At 40.6% G+C, this 18,831-nt stretch overlaps 1 protein-coding gene and 1 long non-coding RNA gene across 3 annotated transcripts in view; one reads left to right on the top strand and one right to left on the bottom strand.

Moving 5' to 3' along the window:
- The first annotated feature begins 4,204 nt into the window (after nt 1-4,204).
- Nucleotides 4,205-17,889, top strand: LOC141552157 (uncharacterized). 2 transcript variants are annotated; one of them, XM_074284629.1, is made up of 5 exons: nt 4,205-4,346; nt 5,981-6,033; nt 11,506-11,632; nt 12,474-12,569; nt 15,007-17,889. In XM_074284629.1, the coding sequence occupies exons 2-5, from the start codon at nt 6,001-6,003 to the stop codon at nt 17,106-17,108; spliced, it is 2,358 nt and encodes a 785-aa protein (XP_074140730.1). In that variant the 5' UTR covers nt 4,205-4,346; nt 5,981-6,000; the 3' UTR covers nt 17,109-17,889. The 2 variants fall into 2 exon arrangements, with proteins under 2 accessions (XP_074140730.1, XP_074140731.1); XM_074284630.1 differs by lacking the exon at nt 4,205-4,346 and adding an exon at nt 4,397-4,425.
- LOC141552158 (uncharacterized) overlaps nt 7,452-18,831 on the bottom strand; it is a 57,874-nt gene continuing 46,494 nt past the window's right edge. The window contains exon 3 of the long non-coding RNA XR_012485080.1: nt 7,452-7,514. This is a non-coding gene — a long non-coding RNA (uncharacterized LOC141552158). The remainder of the gene's footprint in view (nt 7,515-18,831) is intronic.

Below are 18,831 nucleotides of genomic sequence, written 5' to 3'. Positions count from 1 at the left end.
TGCTATTCCATACATCTAACTACCTATCAAGCATTTTGAATTAGATAACCAAATGGCACAAATTCACCATATCCAAAATAAAACCTATTACCTCCCCCCCCATCATACTCCTCTCTCAAATTTCCTTTTTATTTAGAGGTTATCATCATTACTACAATCACCCAAATTCAACACCCTCATTTTATTCTTAACTTCTCACTATCTTTCAATTTTCATATCTAATCAACTGCCAAATTTGATCATTTCTATGACTACTATATCTTTTATATTACTTCTTCATTCACACAGCAGCTGACTTAGAATTTAGGTCCTTCCTGGGACATCTTCCTTGGGACCTAGTTTACTCAGGCCTTCGTCCTCTCTAATACTCCTAGAATGAAGTTGCCACATTGATTTCCCCCAACATGTAGAAATAAATGTCACTCCCTCACTCAGCAACTCCCAAAACTCCCTATTGCCTCCAGAATCACATAGAAAGTCCTATTTAGCATTTAACCCTTCACCATCTTCCCAGCGTTATTATACATTACTCCCCTTCACACAGTCCAGCAAAATTGTACTTCTCATTCTTCCTTACACGTAGCAAACCTTCTCCACCCTCGACACCTTTGAGCTGACTGTCCCTCATGCCTGATTTCTTCTTGTTCCTTCTCTCTGCTTCTTCTGTTTTCTTGTTTCCTTTGAGACACAGCTGAAGAAACTCCTTTAATGAGAAGCCTTTCCTTATCTTCTCATTGTTAGTATCACCTTATGTCTTTCTAAGATTATCTCCAATTTAAAAGGTGTATATCTTATTTGTACCTAGCTGTTTGCATGTTGCATAAATCCTTAGAACTGATTTTGCTAAGGTAAACACAAGGGATGATGAGTTGAAAGCGAGGTACAACAGCCTCCCAATGCTTGAGTTCTATAAGTAGATATTTTTGTATGGCCAGCAAATGATGCTATAAATATCAAAATAGATCCTTGTCAGAAAAAAAGGTTCTCCATCCCTGGATTAGTTTTAGGGGGCAGCTAGGTGGCGCAGTGGATAGAGCAACAGCCTTGAATTCAGGAGGACCCAAGTTCAAATGTGGTCTCAGACACTTAACACTTCCTAGCTGTGTGACCCTGGGCAAGTCACTTAACCCCAGCCTCAAAAAAAAGAAAAAAAAAAAAAAAGAAAAAGAAAAAGAAAAAAAGAAGTTGAGTTTTCTCTGATCGAGGACTGGTTTTGCCTCTTTGCACTTAGTACAGCAACTAGAATGTGGTAAATACCTAATAAGTGCTTCCCAATATGTTGGGAAGGAAAGGAAAGATTTTACTTAATTTACTGAGAACATTTAAAAGAGGAAAAAGTAGGGACCTGGGTTACCCACCAGAGAGACTGTCTTTATCGTTAAGCAGTCACCCACTTTTCAGTTTATTTTATATAAGACAGAGCTTGCAACAAAAGAATGTAAACTCTTGGAAACCAAGGGCTGTTTCTCTTTTCCTTTTCCTCAGTTATCCAGGATAGAGTCTGGCCCCTAGTTACTTACTAAATGCTTGATGGATGATCAATGAATGGATGATCCCAGTGAGAAACAAAAAGAGAATAGCTACTAGTACAAAAGGTCTGATTGCTAATGGAAACTGCTGTGAGACTCAAGGGAAAGAATTGTGGGTGCTGAAAGTTCATCATCATTGAGAAAGGGAGCACAGTGTTGGGCTACATGAAAAGAGGCATTGCTGCCTGGAATAAGAGGTAGTAGCATCACTTACTCTGCCCTGCTCATACCAGATCTGAAACTTTTGCTAATTTCTGTGATCACAGCCTAGCCAAGATGTGGGTAAATTGCAGAGCATCCAGAGGAAGGAAGCCAGCATGGTGAAGGACCTCAAGTCTGTGCCATGAGGATCATTTGGAAGAACTAAAGAGCTTTAGTTAGGAGACCTGTTAGAATCTAAATTCATGTCAGTTAGAATCAGGATTGCCATCATCAAGTATCTGAAATCTTTTCAAGTCTTCTTAGATTTTTCCTGTCAGATCAAGATGACCAGAATCTGCAGCAATGAGGGCAGGAGGTTGCCAAGAAAGATTAACTTTTCAGGTTAAAATAATAATAAATAAATGAATAAATAAAACTTTTAAAGAAGTTTAGCTTCCCAGAGATGGTGGGATCTTTTTTACAGAAATCCTTAAGCAAAGACGTGGTCTTTTGGGGTTTGACTTTTATTGAATTCCCTTCTAACTCTGAGAATCAATGCCCCCAATTCTCCCCTTGGACTTGCCTCCTCAGAGTTCTTATTGAATTTCTTCTAGTTTCCGGTTTCGTGGTTATTGACTAATTTTATTTCTGCCATTGCCATTGCTTTATAATATGGAAAATTCCAGACACTTCTTCTGGGATCTCTAGAGCAATGTTTTTTGCTAGTTTCGTGAAAGAAATTACCTGCTCAAGAAACTGTCTGTAGTAGATCTAAGGATTACAACTTGGGCTTGAGCATAAATAATGAATGAGGCATTTCAAGACGTGTGAGAACTAAGAAAACAAGTCATCTTTTTAGAGACATTTCATAAAAGGCCTTGAACCAATAATTAAGGGAAAGAGATGGACAATAGAAAGAATTATTGCTTATTCAAACCTTTACTGTTCAGACACGTAATAGTGATATTTCCCCATCATAACACACATTACTAATGCCACTTGACTGGAATAAGATGGCAGTATTGTTGAGGGATTTTCCTCAAAATATACCCAGGGGAGTGTGGAAGACTTTTTAAACATTGTAATGACACAATTCATAGTTTCATAATTTGAATAGTATAACATTTTGGAAAGTTTGAATGAAATAAATATCACTGGAGTGGAGTTCCCGAATGTATCCAACTAAAAATATGTAAGAAACTTTAAACATTTTAATAACAGGGTTACAATTTAATTCCTAGTTTCATAGTATCCAGATCACAAAGGGAATCTTTTAAGAATACAATTATATCAGCATCTAGAAACCATTTTTTAAAAACTCCTGTATTGGTTCCTGCAGTGGTTACCCAAATATTCTGAATGAGGTGCGGTGAGATCTCTCAAGACAGTTGTGAAAATCGAGTAAGGCTTCATCCACATCAGAGTTTGAATAGGCCTGAAGGACTTTGAGCATTGATCCAAGGGCAGACTTAAGTCCCCTTCCTGCTATCCTCCCATGACTCCCTATTTTCTCCCTATTTCAGTCAAATATGGGCAACTATGTATTTATTGGTCAAGTTCAATTTCTTGAGTTTAGAATGTAAAATCCTCAGCCAATGAGGATGAGGGTCAGTGGGGGAGGGGGCATTTGCTTTAGGGATTAAAAGTGTTAATCCCTTCGATTATCTGTTCCAGGGATTGGACTGCCCTTCTCTCCAGAATTTACAATAAACTTTGCTTTGCTTCTAGGGATCTCTCCAGCTTTTTTAATTAAATGGTGACCCCTCTATCAGCATCTAGAAATCATTTTTTTTTAAACTCCCGTATTGGTTCCTGCAGTGGTTCCCCAAACATCCCAAGAGCACAAATCGAAGTCGGCACATCCCAAACAACATTAGAGATTTAAAGTGTGAGACACACGCGCAGAACAGCCTGTTCTGTCCGTTTCGGAATTATCTTCCAGAGAAAGCTCACTTCCTGCATCTCTCCATGTTACTCTAAACCGCATTCAAAACAGAATAGAGGCATTCTTATCCAGTTCCTTTCATTTGTCCTCTCGCAGTCCCATCTTCTTGCTTTCATGATGGAGTTTCAGGGCACATTGCCTTAAGGTCTGGGCCCTGGTAGAAGCTTAAAGACCAGCCATTTACCACCTCTGTCCAATCCGATCCGGATTAACAGTGACAAACTGCGCGGAGCATCCCCAGCTTCCCCAGAGCCCCTGGCTGCTGCCTGCACAAACAATGGGGTCCCTCACTTTGGCTCCGTCTGGGGAGGCAGTTTTAGCAGGGCGGTCTCTCTGCTCTGGAGATGGGGGCTGAGTCTGAGAGGGAAGGAGCTGGGGGAGGCCGTGGGGAGGAGGAGCTCTCCCAGATGACCAGCCAGTGGGGGCGGCCCAGAAGGAATTTGAGTCCCGGGGTGGAGTTTCAAAGGAGTTTGGGACAGAAGAAGGGATCCTTGAGGGATGGGGGGCAGGGCTTGGGGAGGCGAGGCGGTAAGAGTCCTAAAGTCCAGGCCCGGGCTGTGATTGGAGGAAAGAGATCATGCATCCGGGGGAATTGGCAGGGCGGGGCTCTGTAGACCCCGTCAGAGTGAGCTGCTGGGAAGCAGGAAGCCTCTGAGCTGGGATCTCTGCCTTCCGCTGCAGCCGAAACCTCTTTGTCTTCTGGGAGCCAGACCCGAGCTTGCAGGTCCCAGGTAGGTCTGAGGCAGCGCCCCCATATTTCCTGGTTTCCGCTGGCTGCGGGCCATCGAGTCTCCTCCTCCTGACCTTGTGGTGAGTGTCCTCCGAGTCTGCCTTTGTACCAAGCCTGCCTGCGGGAGGAGCTCCCGCCCCAAACCTCTTCCAGACTCCCACTCCCTTCCCGGATTTGGGTCACACTTTTCCGACTTCAGACGCAATCCCGGAGTCCCGATTTCTGCCTCCTCTCCAGTCCCCAGGGCTCCCATCTCCCTGTCCCCACCTCATGTCCCGGCTTCCCAGCCTTTTGTCTTCTATCTGGGTGAAATGGAGTGTCTTCAGAGGCAGCCCCCTTTAAGCATCCAAGTATCCGAGAGTCCTGCCCTCCACCCCAGCACCTCGCCTTGGACACAGTCACCAACGCACTTTCCTGCGCCTGTCTCCGGGGCCGGCTCCCCACCGGCTCTCAGGCGTGGGACTCCCTTTCCGGACTTAACGTTCAGAGACTCCAAACGTAAAATTGCCAGAGTTCCGGAAGTCCTCCCCAGCTCCTAGGTAGACCCGTTTTCTCCACTCAGGTGTTCCCCTGGAGCATTTCTGTCACTTTAGTGGCCCTGACCTCCCTGCCGTGACCTATATCGGTGTCTCTTGCTCCCCAGACCTCCTGATTCCCTAACACTTTCTTCCCTCAGAGTTGAAAACCAGACAGGATTTTGTTCCCAGGCCCAGGCTTTTTCTGACCATCACCAGGGGCTTCATTGTCCCCATCCTCCCCCTTCCCTAGCTCCCCTCCCTCCTATATCAAGTGGTCTTAATCTAAATGATGCAGTTTGTGTTTGCTGAGGAGAGGGAATATAAGGAGGGCAGAGCACTAAGTGGGGGGGAGAGCTCTGCCTCAAGAGCCCCTGAGTAGTCTCCTCCCATCTGGGATCCCAAAGCCCTTTGTATCTGTAGAGTCTCTGTGGGAGGATGGGGAGAGGAGGGAGGAGAAAAGAAGGAATAAATTAAGGAGGGGAGTCCGCTTCCTCTTCAGCCCACCTCCCTTTCCAATCCTGACCCTCCCAGCGTTGTTCTGTTGGATGGAGTGTCTCTCCTGAGGATAGGGTCAAGTTCATTGTACCTCCTGGAGGACCTCACTCCCTGAATCCCTGCAGCCTGGCCTCCCACATAGGGAAAGAGGGGAAAGTCCTCTCCTCCTCTGGGATGCTTCTCCCTCTCCAGCTTCATCGTCTGAGGACCCGAGCCTGATCCAAGAACTGAGTGCAAGGCAGACACCCAAAGTGGTGTGAACATCGAAAACAGTTTTATTGTGAGAATGCCAAATAGCATTCTCTAAAACTATGACTATAAAGGCCATCTTCCTGGGAGGGACTAAGATGATGGAGAGGGGGAAATGGGCTTTTTTAGGCAGAGATAAAGAAGGAGGCACTCTCCTGTGGGTTCCTGCCTTTCTCTTGGTTTTCAGAGAGCTTTAGAATGAAAGCCCTCCCCCCATGTTTACGTGTGACCTCTCTTAGTAAGAGCTTTGACTGTTGCTACTCTTGTGGGTCTCTCAAGGGTGGGAGCAGCAGGACCCTGAAATAAAACCCAGGGACCAGAGGGAGAAACTTGACAAAATGGAATCATTTTGGTTGCTTTGCTACCTGCACAGGGAGCCTGGAGCCAGAGGGAATGGGCCCTGGGAGCCTCAGACCTCCTCCTCAGGTGAGTGCAGTCCTTCCCACAGACCTGACCGAAAACTGCAGTCACAACCATTTCTATAGATGTGGAAGATGGACTGTGAACCTGGCAAGGCCTTATGCATGGGTCATTTTTATTTATTTTTTTTTGCTGAGGCTATTGGGGTTAAGTGACTTGTCCAGGGTCACAGCTAGGAAGTGTGCAGTGTCTGAGACCATATTTGAACACAGGTCCCCCACTTCAGGGCTGGTGCTCTGTCCACTCTGACACCTAGCTGCCCCTGTATGGGTCATTTCTTTCAAAAAACAGGTCTTGGGGAAATAGAGTAGTAACCACACTGCCTTTCCCTTCCTCTCTGTTTCCAACTGATTTCTTGGGCACAGAGACCCACTCCACATACATCCCCTACGTTGGTACCTTTCTCCTGACAATTGACTGAGATACATTACTTCATTATGAATCTCCATTCCACCAGGGTCAAGTTTGGGCCCACCCACAATCTCTCCCCTCCTCTTGGTTTCCTGTGACCGTGGTCTCCTTTTAGCCTCTGGAGGTCCTGGAAAACCCTTCATAGAGTTTGGTCTGATTCGGCCTGGAGCTGAGCCTGGAAGGCTTCCCCAGCTTTTGTCCTGTGCAGTGTGGTCCTCATAACAGCAACTGTGATGTTGTGGGTGTTTCTGTCCTTCTGCCTCAGGTCCCCCGAGCCTTCCCAGCTATCCCCAAATCCCTCCTCCTGACCACTTCTTGGATCCAGCAAAATAAGCCTTGAGAAAGGCCCTAGGTCCAAACTTAGGAGTTCTAGTTCAGAGAAGTCTGGGGCCATCCTGCTGCTCTGGTGCTTTTAAGAACTACCCTGGCACAGGGTCTGATCTCTACCACTTCAAAGAGGCTGCTGAGATTTTCCTTGCCTCTGTTGTTCCTGGCCACCAGGACTATGTACTCTGTTAGTATACAAACTAGTTTCTTGGTAATTTAATTTGGGCTCTCTCATGCAGAGTGCCAGTGTAGAGACCATGAGAAGCACAGGGAGAAAAGGAAGCATTGGAAGAGCCACATTCCTGTGTCATGGCACTTGAGACAGTTTCCTAAAAATTGTGACTCTGCAACCGGCTCAGCAGGTCCTGGGTTGACCTAGAAGAGTAAATGGAGGGAACTGACTCCAGCCAATGTTTAGTTTAAATGTTCATCAAACATGAGTTTATTCATCTACAGGGAAAAGGAGATTAATGAGTATAGCCTACAGTATGGACACGAGTTCCTTAGGTTCAATACACAAGGCCCCTCTTGCCTCCATGTGGGAGCTCCTGTGTTCAGCAGAGCAGGGGGAGGCAATGTGGCATCTTGGGAAATCTGTCACATCTGAAGGACCCTGGATGCACAATGGCAGATCTTTAGGTTTCCAGGCAGCCATGCTAACTTGTCCAGAGGCCGTCAGAATACAGCTGGAAGGGAGGCACATGGAGCCATTGCCCCCTATGTAAGTTCTCCTGGGCTTCTTTTGTCACCTTTCAAGGTAAATAACAAAATTAATCCAACCATGTGGCATGGGAAAGACAGAACTCCAGGAGATGGTGGCCCTTCCCCCAAGGCTGAGAGGCTCAATGGGGAGGCTGCTGCCTTTGATAGCCTAATTAGTCAGCCTAATTTCAAGACTGTCTGAAAGAAGAAAATTGGCCATTATTATGAGGGCTCTATTAAGTGCCAGACACAAGTTAAGCACCTTACCAATATTTCCTATGATCCTCACAACAAACCCTGGACAGGAGGTGTTTTTAATCCCTATTTTAACAAATGTTAGCGTTCTCAATTTTTCCTTTATACCGTGCTCTCCCATTGATAAAGCAAGAAAAACTAACTCCCTTTTACAGAAATGTATCTAGTCAAGCCAACAGAATTTCTTATTGTTAGTGTTGAAAGAATATTATCTCAATGTGTGCTCTGAACGTCACTTCTCTAGCAAGAAGTAGGCAGTGTGTCATCAAGAGGCCTCAGGAATTCAGTGATCATTGCATTGCTTAGACCTGCTATATATTGATACATGTGTGTACAAAAACATGTGTATTGAGGGTAGTGTCCATATGTGCATTTATATGTTCATGTGTGCACATTTAAGGTAAATATTCTATCTCAAGGGGTAGAAGACAACATATCATCATGAGTCCTCAAGCACTGATTGATCAGTGTTCCTATGTATGTATGCATGCGTATGTGTGTACACACAAACACATTTTTATCAACAAAGATCCATCTTCTCATTTTTTTCATCTGCTCCCTATCCAGTGGAAACATAAATAAAACCAAACCTACTACACACAACATTCAATCGATCTGAAAAATAAAAAAAATCCACTTGCCTATGTCTTAAAACATATTTCTCTTATGCACCAGAGCCTTGTGTCTTTAAGTGGTAGAGACCAGCTGTTTCAACATTGTTCCTCAGGAATTGTATTCCATGATATTTATGGCCCTTAGTCATGCATTTCCCATTCATGGGTAATCCCCCCAATTCTCTTTACCATCTCAAAAAGGACAATATATATTCTTATACACCCTTTGAATTTGTTCTGGTTAGGACTAATCCTTCCCTTAATCTATCTTCCCTCCAACACCCCTGCACCTTTTTCTCCTTCCCACTTTTTCACTGGTGAGTAAAATGTATTTCTCCATTCAACTCTGTGTTGTGTGTATCCTTCCCACATTGGCCTAGATGACTGAGGTTTAGGTGTTCGATGTACACTTCTTGATTTTATCCATTTATATTATTTTCCTTAGGAATGCTTGAAAGTACTTTGATTAAAGGTCCTTTTCTCCTGGTAGCATTATATTTGTTTTTGCTTCATAAATCATTCTTAGACATAAGATCATGTCCTTTGCCTCCTGTCATATCATATCCTATTCTCAGATCTCTGCTGCTTAATGAGACTTGCTGCCAAATTGCATCTGGTCTTAATGGAAGCTCCTTGGTACTTGAATTGTATTGGACTTTCTGGCTGCTTGAAGGATTTTTCTCTTTGACTTAGAAGCTCTGCATTTTGGCTATGATTTCCTGGGAGTTTACGTCCTGAGATATCTTTCAGGAAGTTGATAAGAATCCAGATCGATAAAGAATTCTGAGAGGTTTTCTCTTGGTCATCAAGAGCTTTATTCACATAAAAGTTATTGGAGAGGCTCTCAGAGTGAGAGATCAAAGGAGTTTACCTATATTGGGAAATTGTGGTACTTTGCCAAGGCTCCTAGAACTGGAAAGGGATCCAAGGCATGGTCTTTTATGACCTCTAAGATAGTTGCTTTATGGACTTTATCTGGAAAAGAAATGTTCTTTTGACTGTCCAAAGGTATGAAAAGAGCAGCTTAAAGCACATTTCTTTGACAAAATTTAGGGCCTGTCCTATCAAAGAGTATTTCTACTTTATCCTCTCTTTAAAAGATATATTGGGACTTCAGTCCTGTATCTAGGCTGCTTTTTAGGCTGATAGACTGATGATATATAGTTTTACTTGCTGTCTGTTGTATATGACTTGTTTTTACTTTGAAATATCTTAAACGTTTCCTTCCCCTTTTGAAAGTCTCTTGAATTTTCTTGTGGCTTCCAATTGATTTATACAAATTTTTAGAGAGTTTGTTGTGTGGGCAAGGTTTTATGAACTCCTTGATTCTTTCTTTCACGAAACTTGTTTTTTACCATTTAGTATCTTCTCAAGTATTCTTATTGCATTCATAAACATGTCTAATGTTTACTTTTCCAAGAATTATGGTCCAACTATGTCTATACGTCCAATTAGATTTTTACCAAAGACTGTTATACTTTGTTGTTCTACTTTGACCAAAGCATTATTATTTTTTTTTTTTTTTTTATCATATTGACTATGTGGTTTTGGATGTTTTGGTTTAGAATGAGATTGTATTCATTGCTCGCCTAATGTTGAACTGCCCTTCCATTCCTAATGGCAATCCCACTTGATCGATCATAATGAATGGTTTCTTGGATAATTCACTATGGTGTTTTGATAGTATTTTGTTTAAAATTGGAGGGAAGAGACAATGTTCATTCCTTGACTTCTAATTTACTCTTTGTGTTTGGATATTCCTTGGTTTTAGTATTGGGTCTATGTTAGACTCCTAAAAGAATTCTTGTAGGATACTTTCTTATTTGGTGGATTAGTGGTCAAGTGTGGGTATTAACTGTTCTTTATAGATTTGATAGAATTTTCCTGTCTTCTGATAATTTGAATATTTCATGCTTTTGGCAGTATTCCTCTTTTCTTTCTCAGTTTCTTTAATACTACATAAAATGGTCTCATTGTCCCTTTTATTCTAGTTTTCTTCTGATTTTACCTTTGCCATTTGCTATTCCATTGACTGGATTTTCTTCTTTCTTTTGATCAGATTAGGTAAATATTTTTTTTTCTTTTCTTCTTTTCCATTTTAATAGTGATTTTTTAAAAGCCATTTTTAGATTTGTCATTTTTATTTATTTCCAATTTGTCTTTTTGCCTGCTAATTTTAATATTTTGTCTTTTGTACTTTGGCTTTGTTTATTTAGTTTTCTAAGTTTTTGTTTTTTTTTTTTTATATTCTTAATGTGTCTTGGTAACTCTTTCCCCTCTGATGACTGCTTTGGCTGAATTCCAGAAATCCTGTGGTATTGTTTAATTAATCATTCTCATTTTCTTTTGCAAAGTTATCATTCATTACTTAATATCTATTCCTCCAAGTCCTGGTTCTCTCCCAGGAGTGACAGCTCCTAAACCCCCAAGACTCAGGGTGATATACTCTATCTCTTATAAGAATATTCATCAGTGGAACCCATTCCCAAAATCAGGCCTCCTTCCTTGTTTCACCTTTTCCAGCTTTCCACCCTCCACCCTGACATGCAGTCTTCTCCTTGGAAATCTCAAAAGTATAAAAAAATAATAAATTCCTCAGTTGTTCAGAACTGACACAATAGAATAGAAGAAAACTGTGAAATATGCTTTACACATAGACCATGATGAGATCAGAGTGGAAATTCCCAGTCCAAAATGAATATGTGAGAAATTCACAATGACCATTCCCTTTGGTAAAAGATGGTTTATTTAGGAGAAGAAGTTATAGATAAAATGAAGGGATAAAGCAGTCACCCAAAGTGAGAAATATGAAATAGAGTTGGGAGAGCAATATAGTTATCAAGGAAAAGAGTTTGGAAGACTCCATTGAAGAAATATGCCATGAGGCCTGAGTAGGCAATTCCATTATAAGACACTTCTCATTATAAGACATCATCCATAATAATTCCATAATTTCTCAGCTTTCTTCTATCTGATCCTATAAAATTCTTTCCTCAACATTCAGACTCTTAGTGACCAAGGATTTAGGAGTTGACTCTGACACTCATAAAGGGGGTGACCTTTGGGCATAGCCTTGCTTTTCAGTTTCCTCCTGTAAGTTGAGGAGGGTTGGACTTTTAAATTCTGAAGTGTTTTTTAGCTCTACATCTTATATCTTTTGGTGGTTTAGGAGTTGGTGACATTCAAGGATGTGGCTGTGGACTTCACCCAGGAGGAGTGGGGCCTCTTGGACCCCTCTCAGAAGGAGCTATACAAGGAGGTCATGTGGGAGAATGCTTGGAACTTGCTCTCCCTGGGTAAGGACACTTCTGATAGTTCCAAGTTTACAATCAAAGGGGATATTTTCAATCCCCAATATACAGGGTTTTATTTTGGGGGAGAGGGGGATGAGAGATTATTAATGAGGAAAGAGAAAGTGCTGGTATTTGTATTGTTGGGTAGGACCCTAAGGATGTCTTTTGTTGCTCCTGAAGCTCTTTCTTATCAAAACTAGGCAGCTTTAGGTCAAAGATCAAATCAGAATGAAAGCATCTGAACCATGGAAGTAATCTCAGAGGTGATTTCATTTAACCTCTATTTGGACTCAAATTTTCTCTGTCAAAGCTCTGAAAATTGCTCAGGCAGCTTTTCCTTACAGCCCATTCCTTTATGGGATAGTTCTAGTAACAAGCATCATTTTGTAGCCCAAAGCACCTTGTTGTCTCTAGTATAGAGAGTTTCTCCTTAATCTTCCCCCAAATTCCAGCACAAGTCATGGGAAAGAAATGGAAGGGAATAAGCATTTCTTTTCACTTATTTTCCAGGTTCTGTGCCATATGCTTTCTTTAACATACAGTAACAATGATATTGTTTAAGAACAATTTCTGGCCAATATATTATTTTGACTATTATAAGGATCTAAATTAACAATAAAGAACAAATAAGGAAAAATACTATTTGCTTCCAGAGAAAGGGGGGAGGAGGGTTTGATTCTTTCTCAGGATAATGTGGTACATCCCATTTGGGGTTACTTGCTCTCCAAGCACTAGTGGGTAAATACAGACTGATATGTGTGAACATGATGGGGTGAATCTCAAAATGAACAACCAAATTACAAACTTTTCTCCATCTTCATCCCTAACTGATTTCCATACCCAGGACTTCCAGTTCCCAGAGAAGATGTCATCTTTTATTTTAACCAAAGGATAGCACCATGGATGCTAGACCAAGAAGACCTGAGGAGCTTCTATCCAAGTGAGTAAGGTGAAAGCAAATGAATGAAAGTTGTGGTTAAAGAGACTCCTGGAAGTTATTAAAAAATAACTGCTAGGTTTGGGAAGAAAGACCAGTCTTGGAATTTTTTTTCAGATATTTTTTGACAGTACCTTCATGAGTCTGAACTGAATCTGGGTTTCCCATCAACAAAATAAGTGGGTTGCAATCCATGGTCCTGTATATCCTTTCCACTGATCATCTATGATCCTATAAGAAGTAATTATTTGGAATTGGGTTGAGGGAATTCTCCTGAAAGTGACAAAAGGGATTAGGTTTTCCATTGAGCCATTTCCTAGAACTTCTTCAAGTCAGCAAACATTTAAGTGTCTGCTACATGCCAGGTCCTAAATTTAGTACCGGGAACATAAAGAGAGGCAAAGGACATCTCCTGCTCTCCTGGAGGCTAAGAACTGGTGGGAATAATACTACACCAACAATTTTGTAGAAACCCACCATGAGTCAGATAAAGTGGATAAACTTAGTACCTCATGAAATCATTTATTAGTGAGAATAAGAATGGCTTAAGAAGAGAGGAGGAAATTGGGGCGGAAAAAGTCAACATGAAATCAAATTGCTAGCATTTTTACAGCACCTACTATGTGTCATGAACGTGCTGTCTTATTTTGTCCTCATGAGAACTCTAGGATTAGGTGTGATTGTTGTGCCCATTTTACAGATAAAGAAACTGAGGTAAACAAGGATACTGTAAATTGACTAGCCCATTTATGAGGTAGGATTAAAACTTGGGTCTTCATGATTAAAAACCCTATTCACTGTACCATCTGTACAAATATGAGGAAAATGCTTACACATGTATGAGGTCAGAAATAGAAGAATTGGATAAGTTCCCATTCTTTAAACTCTAGCCAGTCAAAGGAATTGCTCATTATTTTTAAAAAGATTTATATTTCTATTGGCTCTTGACAAATGTACTTGAGTCGATTGAAAATATTGCTCTATGTTGTTTTTTAATAATATTTATATAGTCGTAATCTTTGAAAGAACAGAGTTTCTTCAGAAATAACTTTTTTTTTTTCTACTACTGGTAAAGTCGCTATACTTTCACTGAAACCCTATTGAATGACCAACCCATGTACCCAACCAATTCCTTTGAGAAACTGCCAGGCAGAAGATAAGTTCAAAATTCAATAAGCAGCACTTGAAGGTCTGTTTTTCTAGAAAGGTCGTGGTCTCCCGTGATGATTTCATGATGGTCTCTACTGTTCCTGCCTTCTGACCACAATTTTTTTTTTTTTTTTTTTTTTTTTTTTTTTGGGAGGCTGGGGTTAAGTGACTTGCCCAGGGTCACACAGCTAGGAAGTGTTAAGTGTCTGAGACCAGATTTGAACTCGGGTCCTCCTGAATTCAAGGCTGATGCTCTATCCACTGCGCCACCTAGCTGCCCCATGACCACAATTTTTAAGTAGCCTGCCGCAGTGCTGCAAGAATGAAAGCCCAGGTAACATCTTGATCGGGTGATTAGAGATTAGATGAGAAGGGATTGCTAGGTAAGTCAGGAGTGAGAGAACTATTCTGGTAATGTGAGACACAGTCCCTGAGGATCTTTGCATGCCTGTGGTCATTTGTCCATAAAGGTCCAAGCTTCCTGGAAAGTCTGAACCAATTTCATGTCAAGTTGAGAAATCAGTATATGTTGCACTTAGAAGTCAGAGTTTGATGCAATCACTGCACAATCCCCCAAAATAGTGTATTAATGATGATGATAGATTGAAATCACTGCAGAAAGAGAGCTCTTAAGATGGAAATGTGCATATACATGTTGTCTGAGAGTTATCTTTATAACCAAATCAGACAATATTTTATCACTTAAGGTGCCACTTATCAATTTGTGGGTCAAATCCCTTGAATCACTGTCTCAATCCTTCAAGGGGATTGTGAACTTCCATAAGAGAAAGTTGTATAATAATGGAGCATGCCCTACCTACCATTCCATACTACAGGATGATGAACTTAATTTTCTGTGTGAGATACAGAAATGCATAATTTAATGCATTTTTTAAATAACTATGTTTGTTACAAGGATATTCAAGGGTCATGTGATGATAATTTTTTAAAAAAGAAATTAAAAATATCTATCTCAAGAAAAAGTTATGGATCAGAACAAAATCACTTCTACCTCAAGTAAGCACAAAAATAATAGTGTTGACATTCTGAATAGGACCTCAGATAATGTAACAGAAAATGATCATCAGGGAAATTTGGTATGCTTAAGAGATAGGATTGTCATGAAATAATTTGAGTAGTATATATGCAGCAAATCACTTATCTGTGAAGAAAGGATTGAAAGTGCCTATAATGAAAGGGAAAATGAAAGATTGAGAATGGAGTTAATTTGTCAAATATTGTAGACAGAGAATGCCCATGTTATAGTTGTTGTTGTTGTGTTGTTTTTCAGAAGATGAAATGGGACTTGAAATGAAGGAAACTGCTGTAGACCTAAGCCTTTCTGTGGTAGAAAGTCACAAGCAAAAATTCATGAATGATGGTCCCTGTGACTTATCTTGGAGAGAAATCTTTATGACACATGAAATAATCCACTCTGGAGAGAAGCATTATGAATGTAACCAATGTGGAATGGCTTTTAGATATAAGAAAAGTCTTATTAGACATCATGGGATCCATACTGGAGAGAAACTTTATGAATGTAAGCATTGTGGAAAGGCTTTTATAAAAAGGAGAGCTCTTACTGTACATCAGAGAATCCACACTGGAGAGAAACCTTATGAATGTAAGCAATGTGGAAAGGGGTTTATGAATAAGAGAGCTCTTATTTTACATCAGAGAATCCACACTGGAGAAAAACCTTTTGAATGTCAGCAATGTGGAAAGGCTTTTACAAAAAAGGATACTCTTACTGTACATCAGAGAATCCACACTGGAGAGAAACCTTATGAATGTAAGAAATGTGGAAAGGGTTTTAGGCAAAGAGGAAATCTTACTACACATGAGACAATCCACACTGTAGAGAAATCATTTATATGTAGCCAATGTGGAAAGGCCTTTTGGCAAATGGAATATCTTACTGCACATCAGAGAATCCACACTGGACAGAAACCATATGAATGTAAGCAGTGTGGAAGGGCTTTTGGGTATAAGAGAAATCTTACTAGACATCAGAGGATCCACACTGGAGAGAAACCTTGTGAATGTAAGCAGTGTGGAAAAGCTTTTATAGAAATGAGCCCTTTTAATGCACATCAGAGAATCCACATTGGAGAGAACCCACATGAAAGTGAGCAGTGTGGAAAGGTTAGGCAAAAGGGAGCTCCTATGGCATATGAGGCAATCCACACTGGAGAGAAACTTTATGAATGTAGCCAATGTGGAAAAGTCTTTAGGCAAAGGGGAGCTCTTACTGCACATGAAGCAATCCACACTGGAGAGAAACCATATAAGTGTAACCAATGTGGAAAGGCCTTTAGGCAAAGGGGAGCTCTTAATGTACATGAAGCAATCCACACTGGAGAGAAACCATATAAATGTAACCAATGTGGAAAGGCCTTCAGACAAAAGGGAGCTCTTAGTGCACATGAGGCAATCCACACTGGTGAGAAACCATATAAATGTAACCAATGTGGAAAGGCCTTCAGGCAAAAGGGAGCTCTTAGCGCACATGAGGCAATTCACACTGGAGAGAAACCATATAAATGTATCCACTGTGGAAAGGCTTTTAGGCAAAAGGCATCTCTTACTGCACATGAGGCAATACACATTGGAGAAAAACATTGTGAATGTAACCAATGTGGAAAGGCTTTTGTAGATAGGAGAGGTCTTACTGTACATCAGAGAATCCACACTGGAGAGAAACGTTATGAATGTAACCAATGTGGAAAGGCCTTTAGATATAAGATAAGTCTTACTGGACATGAGGGAGTCCACACTGGAGAGAAGCCTTATGAATGTAACCAGTGTGGAAAGGGTTTTAGAGACAATAGATCACTTAGTCAACATCAGAGAATCCATACTGAAGAGAAACCATATGAAGAGAAACCATATGTATGTTATCAGTGTGGAAAGGCTTTTAGGAATAAGGGAAGTCTTACTCTACATGAGGCAATGCACACTGGAGAGAAACCTTATGAATGTTACCAATGTGGAAAGGCCTTTAAGTACAAGGGATGTCTTACTTCACATCAGAGAATTCACACTGGGGAAAAACCTTATAAATGTAACCAATGTGGAAAGGCCTTTATATATATGCAAAGTCTTACTGCACATCAGGGAATTCACACTGTAGAGAAACCTTATAAATGTAACCAATGTGGAAAGGCCTTTCTATATAAGAATACTCTTACTGCACATCAGGGAATTCACTTAGAGAAAGCTTATCAATGTGACCAGTGTGGAAAGGCCTTTAAGCAAAGGGGAGCTCTTACTATACATCAGAGAATCCACACTGGAGAGAAACCTTATGAATGTATGCTATGTGGAAAGACTTTTACATATAAGAGTAGCCTTATTGCACATCAGAAAATTCACACAGAAGGTATCCAATAAGGAATGGGCTTAATAATAAACTTTGTGAAGAAAGTAAAGATATTAAAATAAGGAGGAAAATGAATCAGGTAGAGAACCTTGGGAGAAGATGTAGTGGTGCTGATCCCTTCTATATTATGCCTTTTCCAGCCATAATTCTAATGGCATACGGAGGAAAGGTACAAAAGATGACTAGAGGTAGCAAATAGGTTCTTGGGCATATTGGATCCTTCTTTTCCATCTGGTGACCTATTTGAAAGGCAGCATGAGAGAATAGAAAGATAATTAGATTTGTAGTAAGAGCACATGGTTTGAAATTTGGGTTCTGAACCTCTATGATCTTGGGAAAGTAATTTCACTTAATGGGGTATTGGATCATTTAAATTAAGATTAAGGTCTCAACTGTTTTGAAATTTTGGGGGAAATCTGAGAAGTCAAAGAGGAGCTTGAAGTTGAACCCTACCCCTCCTGCCACATCTTGCTGGGTCCTCAATTTTGGATTAGGTCTAATAATTCAAGATTACTTCACTAAGCCATCTGCATATGACTGGAGTCGGGAGACAGCAAGATATTGGGAATTCTCAACCTAGATCAATGTTGAATCATTCCTAAATGAACAGTTCTGCAATTAATGAAGTAGATTTCTTGCCATTTTCATTCAGATTTTAAGATTTTTTTTTTTTAATAAAAGATTTCAACTTAGTTTTCAACTTATATCCATCAAATTGTTAATGGTGATCCCAACAGTTGGAAGTAGTTTTGGGGGGCTATAAAAGACACAATAATAAATGTCTATAGCTATGAATTGCTCTAGCTGTTGTGAAAAGTCATTTGATAGTAGGATTTGTTAAAAGGTGGTCAACTGCCCATCTTTTGTGACACAAGAAACCCCACTGCAAGACATAAACTCAGGTTCTAGCTACACTATGATTGCAGTGTTTTAGTTCTGTCCTATTTGCTTTAACTTTTGGTAGCAGAAACCAATATAGGTGGAAAAGAGAAACAAAATGGATACTCTTCAGTTGGAGAATGGCTAAACAAATTGTGGCACGTGAACATATTGGAATATTGTGTCCTAAGGACCATTGTATATGAAGAATTCAGAAAATCTTAAAGATATATAAATGAACAGATTGAAGTGAGCCAAACCAAGGACAAAATATCCACCGACTTCCCCAAATACTCAACCTATCAGTGATCTCTTCCATTTGAAATTCCTTTCAACAACATAGATGTATGTCTATCCCTCCTATGTGATTCTTGCTTATGTCTCACATATGTTCACCACAGAGCATCCATCCAATATGATGGAGTCCTTCCTGACTTTGTCCTACCATCTCAGGGGCACTTGTAGAGTATTCTGACTGACCACCTATCAGCACTCTTCCTTACTTTGGGCTCATCTTCTACAGTTCTTTAATGAAAAGTTTCACCAATGTCAACTATCCTAACAGAAGGCACCAAGAGAGTAACTGGAAAAAACACAACTCTCAGACCCTAAAATCTGAGAGCCATTCATGGGTTTATACATTAGGTGGAAATGGGGTGACCTATGTCTTGCCACCAGACTCAGATGACTGAAAGACAGAGAGAGGTATGTGAATTTGCACAGTTCTGCCTCGTTTAAATCCAACTCACTTGCAAATCAAGACTTCACCCTGATGGTATCAGTCCTCTTTAAGAACAATCTCCAGAAGAATAAGTCCAAAAGTTCAGTATTCCTCTGTGTTAAATGCAAAAGTTC

Source organism: Sminthopsis crassicaudata, chromosome 1 (assembly GCF_048593235.1).
Source record: "Sminthopsis crassicaudata isolate SCR6 chromosome 1, ASM4859323v1, whole genome shotgun sequence".
Lineage (NCBI taxonomy): Eukaryota > Metazoa > Chordata > Mammalia > Dasyuromorphia > Dasyuridae > Sminthopsis > Sminthopsis crassicaudata.
Note: the sequence above shows the minus strand (reverse complement) of the source record. Positions and strands in the feature narration are given on the sequence as shown.